The sequence below is a fragment of the Manacus candei genome, unplaced genomic scaffold, assembly GCF_025592945.1.
Source record: "Manacus candei isolate 608988 ecotype Guabito, Panama unplaced genomic scaffold, ASM2559294v1 h1tg000033l, whole genome shotgun sequence".
NCBI classification, from domain to species: Eukaryota; Metazoa; Chordata; class Aves; order Passeriformes; family Pipridae; genus Manacus; species Manacus candei.
The window spans coordinates 8,860,315-8,884,167 of NW_026138081.1; the positions used below are offsets into that span (position 1 = coordinate 8,860,315).

At 38.0% G+C, this 23,853-nt stretch overlaps 1 protein-coding gene across 1 annotated transcript in view; it reads right to left on the reverse strand.

The window, feature by feature from the left end:
* Nucleotides 1-1,597: 1,597 nt before the first annotated feature.
* Nucleotides 1,598-23,853, reverse strand: part of RTF1 (RTF1 homolog, Paf1/RNA polymerase II complex component) — a 30,439-nt gene continuing 8,183 nt past the window's right edge. Inside the window, exons 3-18 of the mRNA XM_051791870.1 lie at nt 19,653-19,800; nt 17,979-18,183; nt 15,789-15,903; nt 14,040-14,151; nt 13,120-13,255; nt 12,346-12,523; nt 11,366-11,448; nt 10,940-11,027; nt 10,745-10,852; nt 10,078-10,155; nt 8,754-8,875; nt 8,307-8,364; nt 7,678-7,755; nt 6,515-6,610; nt 6,107-6,218; nt 1,598-4,397 (exon numbers count right to left, since the gene is read on the reverse strand). Coding sequence (XP_051647830.1) covers nt 4,291-4,397; nt 6,107-6,218; nt 6,515-6,610; nt 7,678-7,755; nt 8,307-8,364; nt 8,754-8,875; nt 10,078-10,155; nt 10,745-10,852; nt 10,940-11,027; nt 11,366-11,448; nt 12,346-12,523; nt 13,120-13,255; nt 14,040-14,151; nt 15,789-15,903; nt 17,979-18,183; nt 19,653-19,800 — 1,824 coding nt within the window. The 3' untranslated portion in view covers nt 1,598-4,290. The remainder of the gene's footprint in view (nt 4,398-6,106; nt 6,219-6,514; nt 6,611-7,677; nt 7,756-8,306; nt 8,365-8,753; nt 8,876-10,077; nt 10,156-10,744; nt 10,853-10,939; nt 11,028-11,365; nt 11,449-12,345; nt 12,524-13,119; nt 13,256-14,039; nt 14,152-15,788; nt 15,904-17,978; nt 18,184-19,652; nt 19,801-23,853) is intronic.

The following is a 23,853-nucleotide window of genomic DNA, read 5'->3' on the forward strand; positions in this document are numbered from 1 at the left end:
GAAGACTGAGAAAATGTAACATTTTTACTTGAGAATTAATGTGAGATTTAAGAAATAGACCTGAGACTTCTATCAAGTGTTTTTTTCCAGGGGATTTCTTCCCTTTCTCCTTTGCTGTAATCATGGGTTTCTGCACTGACCTACTATAATTTCTCCAGAACAGTACTCAAAAAACATAGTTCTCATATAGCAAAATTATATACATTTACTAAAACCAAACAAATTTGTGCAGAATCCACAGTAATTTACGCACATGCAATTAAGTCAGGGATGTTGCCTGCAAGCATTTGTGTGAGTAACCACTAATTTCCCAATTGACCTACCCAATCTAATCACACTCAGATAAATTATTTGCTCTACAAAAAATACACTTTATAACCCACAGACTATTGGAATGCAGGATGCAGAATTTAGGAAGAACCAGTTGATAAATTCCAGGTTTTTCCCAAGGAGAGTCACTGTCCACATCAGCAGTGGGCTATGGTAGCAGAACTGCTCTTAACATTTTCAATTCAATTAAAAGATAAAAATTAAGAAACTTATGCATGGACTGTATAGGGAAGCCAAACCATAACCAAATCAATAGCCTATAATCCTCATTTGCAAATAGCCAAGTCCTGTTTGGCAACTTGGGTAACTCCTATCATTTTTCTTAAAACAGCTCTTCCCCCTACCTTGTAAAAGGCTCAGTTTTCCAGCCTGCTCAGTGGTTAATCTGTAGGGACAATTTTGTTTCACAGACAACCCTCACAGGAATTCTATAGGTGTCTACAACCAGGGAGTCTCAGAAAGGATGTGTGTGTTGGGAAACACCCATCATAAGCCACTATGTCTGTGAGATAAATTCTATGTGCTACATGTAGTCTGCATGTCAGAAAGGGGATGGGGAGGGGGCAGTACTTGCAGGGCAGACAGACAAAAACTGGAGAAAGCAATATGAAATTACTTATAGAATCATAGGATAATTCAGATCAGAGAGGAGCTCCAGGAGGTCTCCTATCCACCCTCCTGCTCAAAGTTGGGTAAGTTGCATGGTTGGATCACGTTACTCATGGCTTAATCTAACATTCTCTTGAAAACCTCAAAATGAAGACAGAAAACTCTCTCTGGGAAACCTAGAGCACTGTCTAACTGTCCTAAATGTGATTTTTTTCCTTATACCTTGGAAGAACTTATCCTGTTTCAAGGTATGCTTGTTGTGTCTCATCCTCCCACCAAGCATCCCCTGAGGACAGTCTTGTTTCACCTCATTCAGTAGCTTAAGTTCAGCTATATGCCATACCATCTTTGATTACAAAAGTAGTCTGGATTTCTACAAGATAAGCAAAGTCTGTGTTTTAAGTGAGATGCAGCAGAGGTGCAAGTGAACTGACCTTCCAAGAGACTCCATTTGATTCTAGTGATAAGGACCAACTCTAGATGTTAGAGAGTGATCAGGAGTTAACAGCTCCTCTTGCAAAAGAGGGGGCTTTCTTTTTTACAGTATTGGTATTAAATATAATTATCCAGACTGAGAAGTAAAGTGTCAGTTTCTAAAAAAAACAAATTCCAGAGAGGAAACCCTTAGCACCTCAGATCAAGGGATAAACAATCAACCTTATTAAACCAACAAACCAATTTTATTTATAGAAGTCTGTACAATTGTGATGAACTATGCTAGGACACCAACAAAACAAAGTAAACAAATCTCTTCCTCTCTAACAAGTGGGAGGTGTAGTCACTCACCTTTACATGCACTTAAAGGAAAAAGGATTACAGCTTTCATACAATTCTGTAACTATTCAAGAGTATTTTCTTCATGTATTATTCTCAATATAAGAGGTTTGCATGATAATTTACTGTTACCTCTCTTAAAAAACAGCATTTCAGTAAAATCCAGAGACTTTGAGAGGGTAAGTGGCAGTTTCATAGTTGCAGATAACTAGGACATAGTCCATCATTAAGATTGGCATCCTAAACTCCCTGCATCTCCTCTGTTTCGGTTATCTCTACTAAAAGTTACTTGCAACACTGTATGGGGTCTAATTCACATTTTGGCTCTAGTACAGATTATTCTTGTGTTACCAAATGTAGAAGTTAACTCAAACCAATACATGAAGGCCAAACATATTAAAATATTGTATTTCAGTCAACTTTACCTTTAGAAACTTCTCACTGCATCTCAGAACTCTGAGGCATTTCTGTGGAAAAATCAACTCCTGAATTGCTCTATTCGGCAATTATTTCTGCAAAGCATTGGAGAGTGATTATTTTGAAAACTGGCCATTGCGAAGTAAGTTTAGATTTTTTTTATTACAAATCTGTAACATCACTGAAGCCATTGAAAAAACCAAAATCATATCAAATGCATATCTACACAGTGAATCACAATGTTTCCTATGAAGTTATGACTGTAGATTCCATAAATTTAATCTTAAAAAGTTAAAAGTACATATATGTGAGAGCCTACTACAACTCCAGAGAAGCTGCTAAAATAGGCCATCAAATAAAGCAGTCTATGATTACATATTTACAGAATAATCCACGTGTCCTAGAACTATGGATTATTCAGTAAATAAGTACTGAAATATTCCTAATTATTTGTTTACATGGTAGGCAAGAGCTGCTTTGTAGGTTTTTTTTTTTTTATACACAGTTTGTAGAATCAATCTGCACACAATTACATGATGTTTCTTTAAAGCTACTGTTAAAAAAAAGGAAGAGAGAGTTAAATAAGAACTAGATTAAAGTTTCATTAAGAATCCAACAAGAAAGTATCAAACACAGGTTTAAATGTAACCAGTGTATGATTTCAGAAAAACAGTAATGCTCTGACACAAGAAGAGCATCAGCATTTTCCCTCTTCAGGGTCCCCCAGAAACATTCCTATCCAGTTCAGTGCTGAAGTTATTATATACGTACTGTCCTGAGCAGGAACAAACACGTGCTTGCACGCTTACCTGAACGAGGGCCTCTAATGTTTTAGACTTCTAATTCTCTTTTAATTTAGTTCTTAATTTCATATATTCAGTTGTATCTTGTCTGGAAAAGTTCTTTGTTAAATTTTGCTTCTATTTACACTTGATTTTTTTTTTAACACCTGAGTGATAATTTAGCTGTCAACTTGTGTCCAGTCAAATATTCCATAAAACCATACAATTCTTGTGCACTCCACTTGTACCAGTTTATATATGAAGAATGTGCATCAGCTACCTCTCATACATTACCCACTAACCTTTCTATTATGTCCTTCCCCTTCCACACAATGTGATTTTTTTAATTTTACTTTTTTTTTAATTTTTGTTTGTTTATAGAAGTCCTATTTAAATGGTTCATAAAGCAAGAAACAAAGTGAACTGGAGCCCAGTGAAGACATGATGACTTAACAAATATGTAATACTGAAGGTCTGGAGAAGAAATTAAAGCCCAACTGATGAGCACCCCAGCATCATCCCACAAAAAGCTACCTCACCCAGTTACAGCTGGAGACTCCGGATGTGCTATGGATGACAAGTCCCACATTAAGAGCTGTGTGTACCTCTTTCTCATCAGTTAAGTGTAATTAAAAAAGGGAACATGAAGTTAAACAGCTATATCAGCCAAGCCGTTTTAGTAAGAAGAATCACATTTAATGAGTTTCTTTCTTGCAATTTCAGATGCTCAAGTACAGCTGGTAGAAATTCAAAACAGCCGTAAAGAACTGTGACAGACAGATACAAATAGTACTGCAGCTTAAAAATGATAAAAAACACCTGAAAAAAAGTCACACAACCCTCCCAAAAAATTTACACTTTGAACCTAGGCCAGTTTTTGAAGATTCCCTTCTCCAAAGCTAGGATGAAGGAGGAAGAAGAAGAGGAAGAAAGTGCAGATGACCTTCCAGCCACAAAGGTCTTGCGCCAATGTTTATTCACTGTGCCTGTGGTGGTATGTAAGGGGAGATCACCAAGTGATGATTCTGCGACTGCGAAGAGATTCCTATGGAAATCCAGACCTCAGGCTAATACTGAACACAGAGTGGACCAACGAGCTGCATCAACAAAATAAAAACAAAACTCAAACTAAAAGAAATGGGAAAACCCCAAATAGCACAGATCCACATTTGTGAGGGGAGCAGGAGGAAAGGGCAAGAAGGGAGGTCTATACAGTAAATAGTTGAATGGTTTATGTTACAGATGACTGGCAGTTTTAAAGAGTCTCTTCCCAGCTCAATTGCTGCTCCAACCCAGAAGGGAAAACTGAAAAGGGAGGAAGAAAAGGTAGGACATCATCATGGAGCATGCAGGATCAGAAGCAGCAGAGTGGGCATGCTCAAATAAGCCCCCGTCTCTTTTTGTAGTCCTCCAAGTTCAATGATCGCCGCGGTGCACCATCTTTTGCTGGAGGAGCCTTGGAGGTGATGGCCAGTGCCTTAGATTCTGTTGGGATAAGAAAAGAGTGAGGACTGAAATACATGAAAACTACAAATTTTTACTCGCTGCTTTTGTTGATAACTTCACCACAAAATCATGTTTGACTTCTCTAGTATACATCAGGTTAGAACTTCAGTTAATAATACAGGGAGCTTATCTTCAGAGAGATACAGCTCATGCAATTTTGATTCTGTTTGTTAATCCAACTTTCTGTTGATAAGTATACTTTCATTTCTTAAGAAAACTATAGCACTCTAAAGTCACAATATAAACAGCTTTCAGGCTCAGTTCTGGAATCTCTGGTAAATCATTATCCCATAATTCCAAGCACAAAGATACAGGAAGTAAGCAGGCAAAGTTAAATTTCCTATCCATGTCTATAATACACATTTTAACAAATCTCCATGTTTCTCCATTAAGAAAGAAGATTGCACAAAGTAAGATGGTGTTCTGTCTAAGGAAAACTGTGTGTCTCATCCTTCTCTTTTCAGTGTCCTTCAATGCCTAACCCTCACCTGCTTGCTAACTCTCAGTATCTGCTTCAGGGAGTCTCCTATTCTTGGCATCCTACCTCATTCTGTAGTCTTATGTCCAGAGTTTCAATCTTGACCTAGTTTGGAAAGACAACTACTCCTACTCTCCCCTCTTGACAAGGTTTTAAGTCTTTGGGCATTCTTACAGTAATTTGTAAATTATTTTCCTCTAAAAAACTTCAGATGTAATCCTTCAAGTAATGAAATAAATAATAAACCCTGTATGTCAAATTGCATGGTATACTCCCATGCTTTCCCTCCACTGTAAAACAACTTCATAGGACACAAGGAAATGGCCCTAAAGTTGCACTAAGGGAGGTTTAGATTGGATTGTTAGGAAAATTTCTTCACCAAGAAGGTTGTCAAGCATTGGAACAGGCTGCTCAAGGAAGTGGTTGAGTGCCTTGGAGGCATTTGAAAGACATGTAGATGTGGTACATGGGGACATGGTTTAGAGGTGGACTTGGCAGCGTTGGGCTAACACTTGGACTCTATGATCTTAAGGGTCTTTTCCAATCAAAATGGTTCTATGACACTAAACTGTTCTTGCCACACAGGCTGTCAAAGTCAAGATCACAAAGAGAAAGAGTCAGCAAGTTTCTGTCTGTATCTTCACTCCCTGGCCAGTGTTTTCATTCCCCTAAAATTTAGCTTTGAATACCATCTGCAATACCTAAGTTAGGGAACAGCAACTTGGTAAAGTAGCAGGTTCAAAACCAAGTAAACATACTTTATCCCTATAGCATACACAGACTATGGAACAGAACATCACAGACACCCAAAGCTCATCCATCCTCAAAAGTGATTAGACAAATCAACTAAGTATCAAGGTAGCTGTCAAGACTTATTAAATACAACACCCAGAGATTATGTAAGTCATAGATAATGTAAACTGTAAGAATATATGAGAAAACAGTCATTATCTCCTTAGGCTTTTGAAGTGAGGATATGGAGATACTGAGGTTTTTAGTCTAACACAATACAGTTGTTCTTGTTTTCTCAATGGATGTCACTATCACACATCCCTGCCTCAGTTCAAGATACTTGCCAAGATGACAAACAGAATCCTTGCTCCCATTCTCAAAAGCCCGCTGATAATTTTGAAAGAATTATTCTGGAAGAAGCGAGCTCTACTGTAATGAGACAGACAATCACCTCCCCGAACTCAGATGGAACACCCACCTGAACTAGGAACCTGAAGATCAATCTTTACATCAAAGTCATGCACTTTGAAAAGATCTTCTGAGAGGTCACTGGCTGATTTAGAGTTCACATCTTTATCTTTTCCTTGACCCTGAAATAGAAACTACAGGTAAGTCTCAAACCCTGACCTGCCCAGATAAACAAAGATAAAAATGTTGTTTTCCCTCTTCTGTCACAAACATACTTAGTTTAGCTTTCCTACTGCTAGAGAAACTTACATTTTTTTTCCCAAGAAAGAAAAAGAAAAAGTTGTTGCTTTTCTATGATAATGGTCTTCGGGATACCCATTTCTAGAACTGAAGCATGCACACTTGCCATTAGTCATAAGCTTCACAGAGTAAAAGGGTGACTGTGAGGAACATAATATAGACAGAAATGGAAACTTGCCTTACTCATGTCTTTTGGAGCATCTGGTAATACACCAGATCCATATTTTGCATTTAGCTGGGCAAGGATGGCAGCTTGGACAGCAGGATCTCTGGACTGCAAAGGGGAAATATTAGGGAAAACATAAAAATAAAAAACCATTGCATTTAAATTGGCAAAAACTAGAGCTACATTTTGTTAAAACAGTGCTCATATCCATGAATCTAAAATCATACAAGACTGTATATTAGTTCACCCAGCCTTCAGGATCTCAGAGACAAATGAAATCATCTTGATATCATCTGATAGTAACAAACTGAAAATCATCCTTCAGAAAGTTTTTCTTTGAAAAAATGAGAAATATGTTTCCTATTGGTATAGTTTGTTTCTGTGACTACTCAATGCTATTGTTAGATGTATTTGCTTACAGTTCTGGCTGAAACACTCTACTAGAGAGAAGAAATCTTTAGAAGACTATTTTCTATACATAATATTTCTCCACCATAATAAAGCTACTCAGTTATGATACTTTTTAATTTCAGAAAAAATTGTTTAATTCAAGCCCTGCAATAAAATTCCTTTTCTATTCCCTTGCTGGTTTGTGGAGACTGATAAGAGTCAAGCTTACCAGTTTTTTTTTAAGTACCAATACCAGAACCATCTACTATTCCAGAACAGGCCTCAGCAAGGGCAGATTACTCAGGAGTTGGTTAATTTGCTGTTCATCAGTTATATATCTAGGGACTGCAGTAACAGGTTTTGCCACAGTATCACATGGGAAGTTTGCGTTGAATTACTTAATCTATCACAGCCCAAAATGTCTACTCTCCTCTCTCCTTTCGCCAATCTTTCAGGAAAGTTTCAGCTAATTAGAAGTGAAACTCACACCCAAAACAGTCTTCCAAGTGCTAACTAAATCTGAGTAATTCTGCACAGAAGAACTCACTAAAGAAGCCTAAATCATGGTTGCTTCTGCAGCACATACCCACATCACTTACGTCCTTCACACTTCGCATCAATAAAAAAACTGAGACCAGGATCTCACTCAACTATATATCACACTGGTGTCCAGAGCGTTAATAGCATATGGCACAGTTGGGAATTTTCCCTCTTACTCTCTGCGTTATACACTGGTTTCTAGTTTTCTGCAAATGGCCTCAATTGAACTTAAGTATTACACTCACATTAGACACTATTGTGGGCTTACACTGCCGCCTAGTAAAGGGGTCCATTTGTTGATTTTTCATGCTGTGACTTTCAGCCTGAAGAAGAAAAAGCACATGGTTTGGCAGTTAGCTATTTGCTCCCTCTCACAGCACCCCATCCATGCAAGCACTCACCATCTAAATACAATGCCAAGATCACAGGAAAATTAGCAACAGCATTACAGATTAGAAAGATTTTAACCCTGCTTCACAGGGCAAAACTGTCCTTATTGAATTCAACACAGAAAATAGGCACACAACTCTCAGGATAGTTAACACTTAATCATTTGTTAACAAGCTTAACCTCTCCTTAATAAAAGTGTCACTGAGGAGAATTTAATATCTCCTTCATTGTTTTATTCTGTGAAGTATCTTTTCCGAGTTCTTTCCCATACAAAATGCATCAAGTCACTATGACAGTCACTAATCTGCTGATAATTGATGTGAACAAAAGGATGAAGCAATGTGCTTTAAAATCATGTCATTTGCCTATATGAAAAAAATTTACAGAACTTTAGAAAAAAAATGAGTAACTTCACCATGCAATTATCCCTGTTCGCATCATTTCACCTCTACTTGTACAAAAGTATTACTTCAGCACTATTTACCACAAGAGCCTTCTCAGACTCAACGATATTCCACTCCCTGTTTCTCTGGTTGATGTAACTGCAGAATGGAAAAAAAAGGAGGGTGAGAGAAACAAAAAGAAAGTGACTGTCATTTATCAATCCCTACACAACAAAGCACAACAATGCAACGAAAGCATTCTTACAGCTTCATCCTGATTGCAAATTATTCTTATTGCAATACAATTGCTACTGGGGCTATGCTGAAGAGAGTTTAGATTTTCAACAGTTTTAACTGAATGACAGCTACGAGAAAGTGAAGATAGACAAGCACTAACAAAGCTATCACAATACACATTTCATTAATACATTGGACAGGAAAGAAGTGACAAAATCCTGCAGTTAATTTGCTTCTGCATTAGTTTCTCTTTTCTAAATATTTTCATTGATACTATTTAAGAAAAAAAAAATCCAGTATCTGCTTCTTACCTGATTGCAGAAATATTTTTTGTTCGTTGACGATCCAGGGCCTCTGCTCTCTCTTCAAGTTCATTAAGCTGATCTTGAATCTGCTTGGCCTTATCTTGGTCTCCCAAGTCCTCAGCCATAGCCTTCAACCAAACAGTGACTTGTTAAGCACTACTCTACCATAGAATTAGTCAGAGTAACAAGGGATGTACCCGTGAATCAGACAGCTAACCCTATGGCAGTTGCAAATGTTCTTCTCTGCATGGTACAAATACAACAAAGAGCTACACTCTCCTTACATCTCAAGGCACTGGACTTCTTATTCTGAAGAACTCTGAAAACCTCTGAAAACCCTTAAACTAAGGAAGATGTAGGACCACCAGTCTCAGAATGACGAGGGCAAGCCAGTTAGATTATTTAAGTTACAGGTTTCATTAAAATTTAACATCACTATTTACCAGCTCAGGAAAAGAATTATTTTCAGCAACTGTCAGTTGCCACTTATTTCAGGGAGCTGGAGAGTGCCCTAACACGACACGAGCTTATTATGCCACCTGGTGACAAAAAAAAGCAACTGCACCCTCCTGCGATGGGAAACCAATTATTTACATATTTGCGCATAGTAAAATGCTGATCAAATAATACAATTAAGCCAAGGAATGCAGATTAATACAAACTCTTTGTTTTTCCTGTATACGAATCATGAACATCTTGAAAAAGGGCTGCATGAGTAAAAACGAAACGTCTATCTTTATCTTCCAAGATATTTAAGACTGCTTGGTTTCTTCACTTCTTGGTTTTGGCATTTTAGCACTGTTAGGTGTATTTGTTCCAGGAGGACTATATGTAAAACAGTTCAGTGGCAAGTACATCTTTCAGCCACCTCTTTTTTTTTGAATATAAATTACTGACCATAGAGTGACACTGCAGTTACCTCTGGAAAAAAAAAAAGGCAACACAACCTTATTTTCCCATTTTAAAATAAGCATGGGAAATCAATGTTATTATGGGGTACTCTAAAAAAAAATCACCAACCAAAAAAAAAAAAAACACCAAAGGAAAAAAGGAAAAGAGGAAAAGTTTCTGAGGAAGAACAGCTTAAGACCTTGTCTAAAGGACACAAAAAGAGACAGCTGTAATTGTTAGCAATTACTCTTAAAAAAAGAATGCAATAGCTCTAACTGGGTTCTGAGTGTTCTGAACCCAGCAATAAACCTTGAGATCCACCTTTTAGCTGCATAGTTAAAGTCAAGCCTACTGCCGACTACCACCAAAATCCAGACGAGCTCCAGTTCTTCAAAATCAAAGAGTGTATTAAGCTTGCAGGCGTCATCTCATCTCTCACCTTCTCCTTTAATAGCTGAGTTTTCTTCATGGCATAGTTTGGAGGTGCTTTTCTGAACCTTTCCTTCTCTTTCACAATCTATAAGATGCAGAGGAAACAGCATAAACATGCAAATATGAAATCTTTATTTCAATACTTGGACACTAGAAGAAACAGATCAGTATCACCTAAGAAATGTACTTACTGCCACAGAATTTTACTTATGCTCTTTCTCTGATGCTTTTTTTTTTTAATTTGTGTCTTTGGTAATGAGTTACAGCTCCATTCTTCTCACTTATGACCTACAAAAATCTGATGCTAATCACCTATGGTCAGTATTAAGTATTAAACTGCAGAAGCTGTTATAAATGCAAATATCATGACACTTAGCTTTTCAGAACTTGAGAACTGAGTTGCCTTACTAGGGTTAGGAGTTCAGAGCTTCAAAACAAAAGTTCAATAGGAAGTAAAGGGGCACAAAGGATGAAAAAAAACAAGAGTGTGCACCAAATAACAGTGGGATCATCAGGCTACTCTATCCAGTTATTAAACTTCATTTTGAGCCTTTTATGTCCTTATTAGAAAGCAAATGCCATGATCCTTTTGCTTTGTACCAGTTAGTGCTCTACTCCATGAGCTTCTGTCACTTTTAAGCACTGACATAGCCTCACTACAATTCACTGTTTACCTCTTCAATGTCCTGATCATTAAACTTGTAGTTGAGGGCTTCTTTGATGGACACTTCCTTCTTGTTTATTTCATCTAGTGTGGGTAGCTGCATCCCAGCAGAGAACATCTAAACACAAGAGACCAAGTTACTTTCCACTTAGAAGTATGCTTGGCAGAAGGCTGTTACAAAGAAACTGAAGTCTGGTAAACTTACTGCTTCCTTCCACTTCATAAATTCACTTTCAGTAAATTCCTGATTTGAGACAAACTCCAAACGAAACACACGTGAATCACTACCGTGCCTGCAACAAGAAAGTGTGAAAACATCCCTTTTGGATAGTGGAAAGCGGTGATCTCTGATCTATAGATGTAAACTGATTAAAGAAGCCCAAAACCAGAAAACCAGATGTCAATACACTCATAACTCCCTGCATGAGACCTTTCTTTTTTTTTATAATTTCCATTGTGCACAAGGAGAAAAAAAGCCACAAATAAATCCAACCCCAACATTCCAGTAGTAAGTAGCATGACAGGGCCCAGTCTCCTTCTTAGTTCTCATCTCCAAACCACACACAGAACATTATTTGCTATGAAAAGGACACTAATCCACAAACTAGAGAGGATTACTTTAGTATCTTACCGCAACTGTAGTCCTTTGTTTGTCCGTGTGCCACCAAGCTGGTAAACCTTTGCAGTCTCTACCACACCAGTTATTTCAGCAACCTATATCACACAGTAAAATACACAAGAGGAAGGATGCAAGAGGGGATTTTTTGTGTTCCTGGAATATATCTGGCATATTCAAGCCTTTTTATTAGAGATAAAAACCTTAATCTAACAATTCTAATCAGATCAAGGAAAGCAAGACTCTTCAGTGTGCATTATCAGGTACTGAATTAGTTGCTTCATACATCATCTTTGAGTTAAAAAATTATACCATCTCAATGCCTGATGCAGTTTTTCTTCTTCTCAGCTCTACCTTCCTGATCAAACAGTGTACACTCTCCTGCTTTTCCTATTTCCCTTTCAACTAAGATTGGTTTAGGTTAATGTGTGTCCCAAATGACATACACCAATGCTGCTCACATACTAAACACAGCCCTTCTGGGGGCCTTTTTAATGCAATTTTAGAGAATATTATTGCATCCTATGCTTATAGCAATGAAACAGAAAAAACTGTGTTCTCAATCACCTTCTCTCCTGAAGGCAAACTGATGTACTAGAAAAACTTTGTAAAAAAAAAATTGAATCCAGCCCACACAATAACTTGGGAATGGTCCCAGAAATGAGGAGTGAATGTTACTCATCCTTACTTGGTTGGAGTAGAGTCTGGAACTCTAGTTTGCAATACAAATGATGAGACAAGACAACATGAATGAAAGCCAGGAGAACAGGCTTTGTCAGTGCTCCCTTTCCCTCTCACCAAATGTATCTCTTCCCCTAGCTGGTCCCACCGATGTATTTATTCTCAAACCAGTCTCCTCCACTTCTTTGGTAGCAATTACATTTTCTAGTTCTAAGTAATCTTTTTATATCAGTCAATCAAACAACCACAGGTACTTGAGAACTGATAAGCTGCAGCACTAAAAAAAGAACTAAATGCCTCAGAGCTAAACTCACCCGATAAACAGGTTTACTGTTGTGATTGCCAATGCCAATACGGACAAAGCAGCCAGTGACTGTCTTGGCAAAGAAGGGCATATGACACCAGCGTTCCAGCTTGTGTCGCGATAACCGGACTCGGTTCAGTTCTTCAGGCAAGGACACTGGCTGGGACTTTGGAGGAATTTCTTCTTTCCTGATTTGGGAAAGGTGAGAGGGAATAAAGAAAAAAGTAGAGACATAATCAACAAAAAAGGGGTTATGAGTAAGGTGCAGCATGAGGGCTATTTAAATTACCAGTAAAAGGAATGATTCATCATCACTAGTTGACCGTAGGGGTGTGAATTTAGCATTACGATAAAGGCTTAATGTGAAGTTCCAGACTTGTTACCTACTGCTCTTCCTACCAAAAAGCAGAAAGGTACACACCAAGGCAGTTTACAGACTAATGCTTTAAAATAAGCCAGCACATATCTCTGCCCTGATACATGCCAGGGTTCCGCAGCTGCTAAACTATACAACTAAACAAATCTGTAAACAACAGGGTAATCTGGGTTAAAGGTAATAGAAGGGAACTGAAGTTGCAAACTCATCTAAGGTAAATGAGTCCCATGAAACACGATATAGTGACAAGGACTCAAATCTGCCCAATGCAACTGTGCCTAGAGGCAAAAACACTAGAGACACTGAACTGCCCCAAACAATTGTCTAACACAGCATGTGTCTACCTAAAGTGGGTCTCCGTTTTTGACCACACAACTAATCACAGTCCACCACTAGTTTACTACTTACTCTTCCTCTTCATCAGAAGATGACGACCTAGATGAACGATCACTTTTCTCACTAGACTTATCATCCTCCTCCTCTTCTTCATCATCAGAGTATACTTCACTAGTTTTTAATGGCTGTTTTTTTGCAAGCAATTCAGCTGGGGGAAGGACAGAGAAAAGAAAAGCAAGCTGTAAATATTTTACGAAAGCTTCCTTTAAGAGATGAAAGGTGGTTAAAAAAAATCCAAGAGGCAGACAGCTATTAATCTTGTGCTGGATACAAGTGGCACATGTTCAAATCCACTGGTAAATTAAGCATTGATTTCTCTCTTTGAATATACACAAAGTATTTAAAAGCATCTTAAATCTCAGTTATACTTATCTTCAGTCTCCCAACTTGATTGCACATTCAAAATGGGTGTAACAACTGGATATACAAGGTACAAATATTATCAGACAACGCACTGTTATTTTGTAAGGAAAAAGAAAAAAAATGTTTGGAGAAGATCACAATAAAACCCAGCAGAGTAACAAAAAAGGGTTGCATCAAAAGTCAGTGGCAAGACGGACAAGATGATGTGCCGTTGAAGAAACAAGCAAACATAGACAAGGTAGTACAAGTATAATAAATACAGCTTGGATGTTTCAGAGATTAAATAACTGAATCTAAGTGAACAATTCAAATACATTAATTGAACATTACTAAGAGCCATTCAGTAGATGAAAGTTTGCTTTGTTTTTAGACCATTCCAGGGAGAGCTTGGGATGAGGAATACAGTGTCAGTGGTGCCAAACAACACCCTACGTGGTAATGTTGGCCAAAAGACCAAGGAAAACACAGACACAGAATTCATCCACTCCAAGATGTGGGACTGTTCCATTAATTTGAAACTGTAAGTAGCACTTTCAGAAAACTGTAGCAACAGTAACATGTTTTCATACCTGTTCTGTTCTTCCTTTTCTCTCTTTCTGCTTTTAGCTCCTCCATTGCCTGAGATTTCTTGTCTAGTTTCTCATCCCGCTTTGATCGCCGCTCTTTGTTATGTGACATGACCTAAAAACATGCAAGGAAAGTGCCTCAATACCATAAATCCATAAACTGAAAAGCATTAAAACAAAGATTATTTGCACACTTTGAAAATTTTTCAAATAGAAATTACTAACAACTCCTTTTTTTAAATTTTTCTCAGTCAATTTTTTCAGAGGTTGGAGATAGGGAAATCAATCTGAAGCGTATTTCTTTATTCTGCTTCATATCAAAAATAATGAACATATTTATACTTCAACATTTCAAGTTTCAGTCTCAAAACTCCGCCTTGAAGTTAAAAAAGGACTAGAGAAATAAAATGGAAATAATTCTGCAAATAACATGTAATGAGGAAAGACTGGATGAATATTCTTATTTGCTTCTCCTTCTCCAAGGTCAAATCAAAGCCCTAGTTCTCATGCAGCAGCAAAGAAAAAAAACTTATGTTAAAAAATACTTAGAGCAGAAACAAAGTTGTTTGTAAAGTCTGCAATATGAATTCAAATCTTAAATCTTTTAAGTCTTCTTTTTTTCCATTTCTATCCAGATGTATCTGGAATACCAGGTAGCACAGAAAGTAGCCTCTATAACAAGCATAAAAGACAGTCATTTGAGCTAAGGTGAAGTAATTTCTGCAAGGCACTGTAAAAGAACTTTAAATAACATCCTTTTACACGTGCATATATGTATATGCATCTACACTGTATTACAGATGGACTACTTAAGATTACAGATGGCCTATATAGATGGACTATTTAAGTGCACGCACACATGTACATATATGGAGTTGGGGGAGTAGGGAGATGAGACTCACTCCACTCAATATGTGCCTACGGGAATATTCATCTCACCTAATTTGATTTAGATGTTAAACATCTGTTTCACTAGAAAGTAATACGTCAGCTGAAGATGCCCTCCTCCACTGCACAAAATTAGCCGTGACAACAAGTGCAAACAATCAACCATTTCTTCAATGGCTCGTTAGGGAAGATGTATCCCATCCCACTCTGGGAGCCTGTCTGCCCCGACACTGTATTAATGACAAGATCTTCACCATTTGCAACTACAGCCACTTCAGCCATTTGAAACTGCAGTTCAGTTACAGAGGCCTTGCCCCAAAAACTGCTGTTGTCCTCTTTCTACTGGTGGTGGAAAAACTGTAGAACTACTTCTGCTCCTCCTGGCATTCAAGCTTTTCCTTAAAATCCCTACTAGTAGAAACTAAGCATTTTTAACACTCTATGTGCGTGCAAAATAATTTAGAGAACAGTGGAGCAGTTTCTGGTCTGCTCTCTCAAACCTTCATTTGCAAGAAAGGGTGTGTATGTAACGTTTCATCTGAATGACAGAAGTTTGGCTAAAGTAAATGTAAAAGGTTGCTTTCCTGTCCTCATGTGGGAGGAGCACTAGATATAGCTGCAACTTTGCATTTTTCATTAAAAGGAGTTATCACTGCACCCCTCAGCAGGCCAAAGATGTTAATTTCTTTAAATGAACTGGAAATACTAAAGATAGTTTGAGCATATAAACTCTGATATAAGTTCTGACCTGCTCACTACACTTTTTGACATTAAGAGAAAACGTCAGGGGCAGAGAGAGGCAGCATCCTACCTCCTATCGCCATGGGAGAACGATTTGTCACTAAGAACAGTTTCATTTCCTACCTGGGATTCCTGGATCTGTGTGAGTTTTTTCTTCTCCTGCTCTTCCTCTTGTTTTTTCTTTTTCTCTTTCTTTTCTTTCTTTTTTGCTGTTTTTAGTTTTTTCTTGATTTCAAATCTAGTAGCAGATATTGAAAGAAAAAGAATGTATGAAAGAATGCTCTCCCTGAAAGAGCAGAGGACTGCTCAGATGCTGTCACAATTGTTAGTAGGCTGCAAGGAAAACTTCAACTGCTTGCTCCTTTAATGCTATCCTGTCCTCTATTCCCATCCCTTCCCTTTCCTTCCCTAAGAAAATAAGGTGAAGAAAAGGCGAGCATAGAAAAGTGCAGACTTACAGAGAACTAACCTAAAGGGCAGATGAGACCACATAGGAATGACTATTCCAAAGAAATCTGTCCTTACTCCATCTTCCTCTTTGTTATTGTGGTGATCATTGCAAGCTGCCTCCAACTCTAAAATCAACTGGCTATTTCACATCGTTTGAACCTAAACAGTTAAAAATTGTTTTGTTTAAAGCCACTATCATGCTTTTTCATGCTTGAACTTCACGTTTCTCCTGGCACTGGTCTGTATAAGACTGACTGCAAAGAAGTCTCAGTGAGTTCTCCTTCAGCATCAGAAGATTCTCATCAGACTCTGTCAGTTTCTGCAGAAGAATTTAGGCACTTTCATGCCTAAATGTCTACTTTTATGAAATATATCACCCTGATACCTTCTTTTCAGCCACTGTATTCAGAAGAGTAGTGATTCTGATGGAACAGTCCCATGACAGATTCCACTGCACTGTGGACTGGTCATTGCTTTAGTGAAGTGTGCATATGTACAAACAAAAAAAACCACAACTTCCAATAACTGAAATTCAAAATGTGTTATCCACATGTACATTACACAGTCCACCCTTCTTCTGGATTTTGCAAACAACAAACTGAAGTGCCAGATGAGCTCATTGCCCTTTATGCTTTTAACATGAAGCATAACACATAGGGCATAGGCATTATATCCCATGCAATGCCTGCTGTAATTCCAAAGAACTCACAGCACAATGTGCACACAAAAAGCTCTTGAAAGATTGAACTTACCATGAAGTTAAATGACTACCCCGCCACTCCCTTAGTTCTACCTGCCAAACCTTTATGCACAACAGCACAAATTAATTTAAGATTAAATCAGTAACTCAAATTAGCTTGTTGGTATCAAGTATTCCACAGCATTCATTCTAAAAGACAGACAGTTACTATGGAATATTGAATAAAATTTAAAAATATGATGTCCTTCTACGTGATCTAAATGCAAACTTTCAATCATTCTGATCCCTTTGAGGAGAGCAGAAGACCACACAGGATCCTGAATGTAGTATTAAAACCATAGTCAGGCAGGCAGTGCTCTACTAAATGGACAGTCTGGCAGTCACTTGCATCAACATGATTTACTTAACAGATGTCAGTCCTCTAAGGAAATTTCTCAGCAACTAAGAAAAGAGAAGGCACTAAAGAGGAAAGAAACTAGAGAAAATTTGCCCCATACGTGCCAAATCTTTTCAACTAGACAAATGGGAAGAAAAATACCTTTACTACAAAGAAGCTGCCTGACTGGTAGTGTAACAGTAACAGACAAAACCAAACCACAATACCTAAGGTAAGAAATCCACAAAAATCCCATGAAAATGACATATCCAATGCCAGTCCTCATTATTTCAATCTCTCTCTCTCTCTTCTCTTAGGAGCCAAACCAGTTTCACACCCATATACAGGCAACCCTAACACTGCTCTGTTCTTCACCATTGTTTTCTGAAAAATTCCAGAAACTCGTGTACATCTTACACTTTGTTTGCCTTTTTCCAAAGTATCAGCATATGACTGCTAATAAAAAAGAAGACAGAAGAGAAATCAGGCTTTCTGACTGTCTGGCATCTAATCTGTGAAGCAGCAACATAGCTACAAGGGCAGCTGACAGAACCATGTGTATTCAACAGCTGAGAAACTTTCAGAAAACTTTAACAGGAACATGCAGAATTCCCGCTGTGTGCTTCTCAACAAGCTACAAGGACAGTTGATGCAAAAAACATACAGTGAAGCTTAATTCACTTTATAGAGCTGAACCCTTGGACCTTAAACATGAGAGCACAGTCAGCATACTTTCCATATAGTCTGTAAGAATTTGTTATCAAATATCAACAAATATCAAATTCACCTTCTCTTTAGCACTTCTCTCTTCTCTATCCGGTTAAACAGTTCCTGCTCTCTCTCCTTTTCTGTCATTTGTTCCAGTCGAGCCCGGTCTTCTTCATCTCCCATCAGGTCTTCTCCGTAGCCATCATGGAACTCCTCATCTTCAGATGAAGAATCTGAATCAGAGCTAGATGACGAGCTGTTGCTTTCTGAGTCAGAGACTTCTCCTAATTCAAAAATATAAGGTAGTGAGATTCAGCTGGGCCAAAGCTCAACCACTTCATTATAGCATATTAGCAAAGGATAGTAAGATTGAATTTTACACACATCTTCCACAATACTAAAAGCATACATATAATGAAAATTAAACCCAAGTGGAAATTACCATAAAATATGCATGCTAAAAAATGATAAAATGAGTGGTACTACATTTGAGGACAAACTGGATTATAAGTAAAAATTCTTAGCAGAACAAGCAAATTTTAGGAGGCCTTTTGGTTAACGTGTTAGGGTCTTAAAGCATATGCCTATATGCTTATGCTCCTGAGAAGTTGCTTATACAGCCATAACTTTGTGTGTGTGCACCTCAAACACCACTATTAACCACCACCAATATAGCAAGATGATGGACCAAAATTCATCATTTGAGGACTGCAACACCACGAATTACTACATTAGGAGATAAAGTTGAAGCACAGTACCCTCAAGGCTGGCAAGGCCCTGAGTCTAGCTCCCTTATTCGTAACAAGCCCTCCCAGTTACACATGGCCTTAGGGATTAGCTGACTCCCCAGTAGTATTCGGTAACACAACCTTTAAACTTGATCCAAGTCCAAGTGCTTTGATTAACTCGCCTAATCAACTCAATTACACTAAATTGCGAAAGCAGACATTAGGATTTGTTCTTTCATTTTCATGCTGGTATTAGTATTTTTGGAAACTTCCAGCTTTGCAAGCTCACACTGTGAAAAACCTTGATTTGTAAGCATTGATATATACAGGTTCAGTCACTTCATGCTTTTGTCTGTCTGTGTGGTGCTTGATATACTTAAAACTGTAGGCTCCTTTATACTCTTCCTTAACTTTCTTTTTTCAGTATGAACTGAAATTGCAACTAAGCACCTGCAAACCTTCACGGGCATGATGAAAACAGAAAAGACCGGAAGTTTGCCCAGCATTGAAATTCATTATATTCATATAAAAAAATTCTGACAAAGTTATAGAATGATTTGCCTTCTTCCATGGCAGTATAAACATGCAAGAATTCCTATTTAGAGCAAATACATGCAAGATAAGCTCCTATTTGCATCACAAATACTATATGCATCTGCCTTTGCTCTCACAAGATGTTTGGGAAGAGAAAATATGACAATGGGAATAAAAAATGCTATCCACACTAAACATGGGACATGCTAGAGGGAAGCAAAGAATTTTCCAAGAGAAAGTCAAGTAATGAAATATGTCATACATTCTTCAGCTGAAACAGCACTTAGTGTTGCAGTTGTAACAAAGTGCTCACAGCAACGCTATACTGCACTTCAAGCCATGGCAAGTTTAAGCTATTTTTACTACCAGTAACAGTGAAAAGTCTTTCAAGACAGTCTTTAACATCACCATTTAACATTACTCTTCAGTATGCACAAAGGGTAACTTCCCTTGGAATCACACAGTAAGTACATGCACAAGTGTTATCTTACCCTCTTCAGGTGCCGAGCTCTCAGCCGAGCTGTCTTTATCTGAGCTGCCTGAAGAGGCAGCTTTGTTCATCTGCTTCTTCATGGCTCCTTTCTTCTCTGCCTTACCCGCTTTTCCCTTTTTTTTGTTTTTAGAACCTCCAACAGTCCACTGCAAGGAAAGAACCAAGAAAGGGATCATGAGACACAAACATCACTCTCTTCTCCCTTCTCCAAAACACTGGAGTAAAAATGGCTGAGAAACAGTCCAATACCTGTCAGCAAAAAATTACACAAGAGGAAAGAGGGGGAAAAAAAAAAAGAAGAAACCAATAGGAAACTTATCAAATGAAAGCCTTTTACAAGGTTTTTGGGGGGTGGGGTGTTGTGTGGTTGATTTAGGATTTTTCTTTAAAAAAAGAATCATTTATCAATGCAAGTCAACAGTGAGTACGACACTCCTTTTATAAAAATAATGAAGACTTTAAAGTTTGCAATATACACCAAGAGAGGTACTAAAAACATTTTCCTAGGAAAATAATTTTAAATGACATGTCCAACTGCATTTGTAAAGATTAGCTTCAGTTTACTATTAAATGGAAACAACAGATGTGTTTCCAGAACTAGTTTAACCAAGAGCAAATTTTACATTTCATGAAGCACAGGACAGCCTTTCCAAAATCTCAGTTTTATCAATATTACATACTGTCTATATTTCTATGTAAGAAGCCAATAGTGCACTCACTCACAGATGCAGGTGGTGGCACTACTATCTATGTACACAAGGTGGAATCAAATCAGAATCAAAGAAGTCAGAGGAAAAAAAAAAGTCCAGTCCTAATTTTAATTTTTTTCTTAATATGATATCTTGATTTAACTTAGACTGCAGTTTCCAAGTATAGGACTTGTATCACCACACATACACAGATAGCCATTTTAAATCCCAAAGTCCCAGAAAAACTCGTATTTACCTTACAGTGTGATTTCTTAATAGAAATTGTTCCAACTGCCTAGGTAAAGCCAGAAGGGAATAAAACCAATAAGGACTGCCTGTGTATTACTTTAAGGCTTTACAATATTTTGCATTTCAATGCCTCCCCTAGAAACTCTGCAGGCATGAGACTTTAAGGGATATAACAGGTCTTTTTCTAAATATATATATATATATTTAGACCATAATCCTCTTCATACCTGTATATTACTCTCATCTTTCATGCACATCACCATCTGTTCAAGCATGCAGTCTATTAAAAAATATTCTTAATTCAAGTGAGCAAATACGCTTTTGCATAACTGAGATCTTGCACTCAAAACTGCTCTGAAGTGGAAAAAAGCCACTTTAGGTTTGACTTCAGGTGCACAACAAGCTTTAGACTTCTCACCCATCCACCTGCCCTGGGAGATGAATCAAGACCATTTCTGCAGGCAGTAATCATTCCATCAAATTTGATGAATTGTTCTGCCTGATTAGGCATCACCTTCAGAGAACCCTGGTGTTCAATTACTTTAGATGAAACTCAACCAAGTAGTTATAAGCTACTACTTGATCTGCTAATACCTTTAGAGTTTCCCAGGTTTTGATTGCTCTCATACTGAGTCTTGTACCTTCAATATTACCAACTGCTTCATCATTTTCTTAAAGCATCATCAGTATATCCAAAAGTATCTGTCAAAGACCATGCAGAATTTGGATTTTTATTTCCCTGAGGTAAAAACACAGTGGCAAGCCTTGCAATTCATACCCTATGCAGGTACCCCAGTCTATTATGGTCCATCGGATTGCTGAGAAACTGCAGAGAAAGCATCTGATTTTATACCACGCTGAGCTTGTAGCAAAGTCTTTACTGGTTTCCACATTAAAGTTTTATTTGTTCAGTGTTAACAATATTGCTGTCTAACAATATTTCTGGTTAACTATGCTCAAGAAAATCAATTAAGAACAAGCTTGTACTCTTGCTTTAATCTGCTCAAACCTCAGCATTAAGGAATCATCTCCCAGGTGTATAGAAAAGTGTATTTTTGCTATTTGCTCAAGAGCTCACCTACTTCAATCTTACCAGTGAAAACACAGCAGCGAGAAAGTGAAACTAAGCATTTAGCAGTGATGCAGAGGTGCCTCCTTCCTAGAGCTCTGCCACTTCTTTTCGGTGTTCTAATACTGAATTATACCTCATGTCAGCATGCTGCACAGCAAGGAAGCAGCAGATAGAAAGCCACAGTATACAACACAGTTATATCAAGACCTTGAGAGGTTGTGCTGAGATGAAAGAAGATCAGATAAAAAACAGCAGGACTTGAGTTAATAAAATGTTTAATAGCTGTACATACATGGGTTACAAATCACTGTTCTCAGCCTTTAACTCACAAGTAGAATCATGGAGAGAACTTGGGACCAGGAAGATAGGACTGAAAAGAAACTTGTGTGACAACCTCTTGAACAGAAGAAAACAAACAAAAACCTCCCAAACCAAAACAAAAAATAAACGGAAACAACAACAACAACAACAAAAGTAATAAAAAATCCGCCCTCATCTTGGAAGTGTGTTTTGGTTTCTATTTCACCCTGGAGATTACACTTCATCTCACTTTTGTTTATGCAAGTGACCTCTATGTCAACCTCCCAGTTTAAGTAGTGTCACTTAAAAAATTCTTCCTCATCCAACTCCAGTGCTTCAGGGCTTATTCAGTTACCCCAATCTCTCATGAATGCCTAGTCATTCCTGGAACCACTACCAGACAAGACAAGAGTTAGAGCAAATCTTAGGGACAAATAAGTCATCACAACTAAGACATAGTCCGTGCAAGACTCTTTTAGGCTCACAAATTGCTCTGCAGACTCAGGAACCACTAGTTATCATTTGGACAACTCTGCATTGTTCAGAGAGAGGAGTCAACATGAAGACACAACAGATTAGCAGGTCTGGGAGGAAGTAACAATACTCGAAAGCCATGGGCTGCATCGCAACCTGGAGTCCAAATCAAAGTCTTGAGCCTCCTCCTCATGCTCCAGCACACAGGCAGAAATCAAAAAGGCAACAACATGTTCACATGCAACATCAAGTAAAAATGCACACACAGTTATAGTCAGAAACATTTCTTTGCACTGTTTCCTTTAACTCCAAACAACAAACAACCATCACTTTCAAAAATCTGTCCTCTACTGTAAAGATTCTCCACGTTCCCTCTTCCATGTTCCAGTCAGGCAGTACCAGTCAACACTTCTCGTGCGCTTCCCATGACTATAACGCCTCCTCTAAACAGCCCCTCTATTCACCGCTGCCTCCTTGGCCACCATCTGGAACCCACCATGGTTCCAGACACAGCAAGTTAATAAATCCATGCAGAGGTGTACTGCAGCATGGCTTTTTGGTTATTGTTTAGTACCACTGAACAGCAGAGCTTTATGGTTCATTCAAAAGAAGTGGTCAGAAAAGCATTTCAAATTTTCCTCTAGCTGCCAAGGTTCACAGTGCTAATAACTTGCATATTTCTTTCAAGAAACAGTTGGACATGATGTTCTTAAAGGTCCTTGTCAATCTTAATAATTCTATCATTCTAAGAAATCCAAGATAAGCCACAGTACCTAGAACGGACTTGGGAAAAAAAAAACAACCTACCACATCAGAAATTACCTAGATCTATAAGTCAGCTTCTACAAAAGCAACTACACAGAGAGATTGAAGAAAATAATTTATTTCCAGCTATATTTCCACTAAGGAGATGAAATGAGATTGTGGAGAAAAAAAAAGTAAAAAGAAAAAAACACACACCTGCAGTGAGCTCAGAGTGCAGAATTGTTTTATCACCGCTGCTCAGATAGCTGCTGTTTTCTTCTATTCACACAGTACCTAAACGCATTAGCCACCGAGATTTTAAGCTGCAAATACGTGTTCTCCCAGCTTTCCCCCCTGTCAAACCAGACAGAGGTGCACAAGCAAGGTTGTCAGCCTCTCCTTGCCATATCCTTCCCTCCTGGATATGGTTTTTATAAGCAAAAGACAAATTACAAGGTACAACAAAGCAAAACAGGTCAAGGAAGCAATGTGTTCCTTTCCTAGACCAGATAAACTTACACACCATGACAACATGACTGCTTAAGTGCACCAAGGTACATAGTATTAGCCTAGCTTACAAACTTTCATCCATTCATACAGGAAGAACAAAAGGTAGTCCTCCAGGCAAGTCATCAAACTACAATTTCAGCCTGTCTGAAGACAAGAGCACA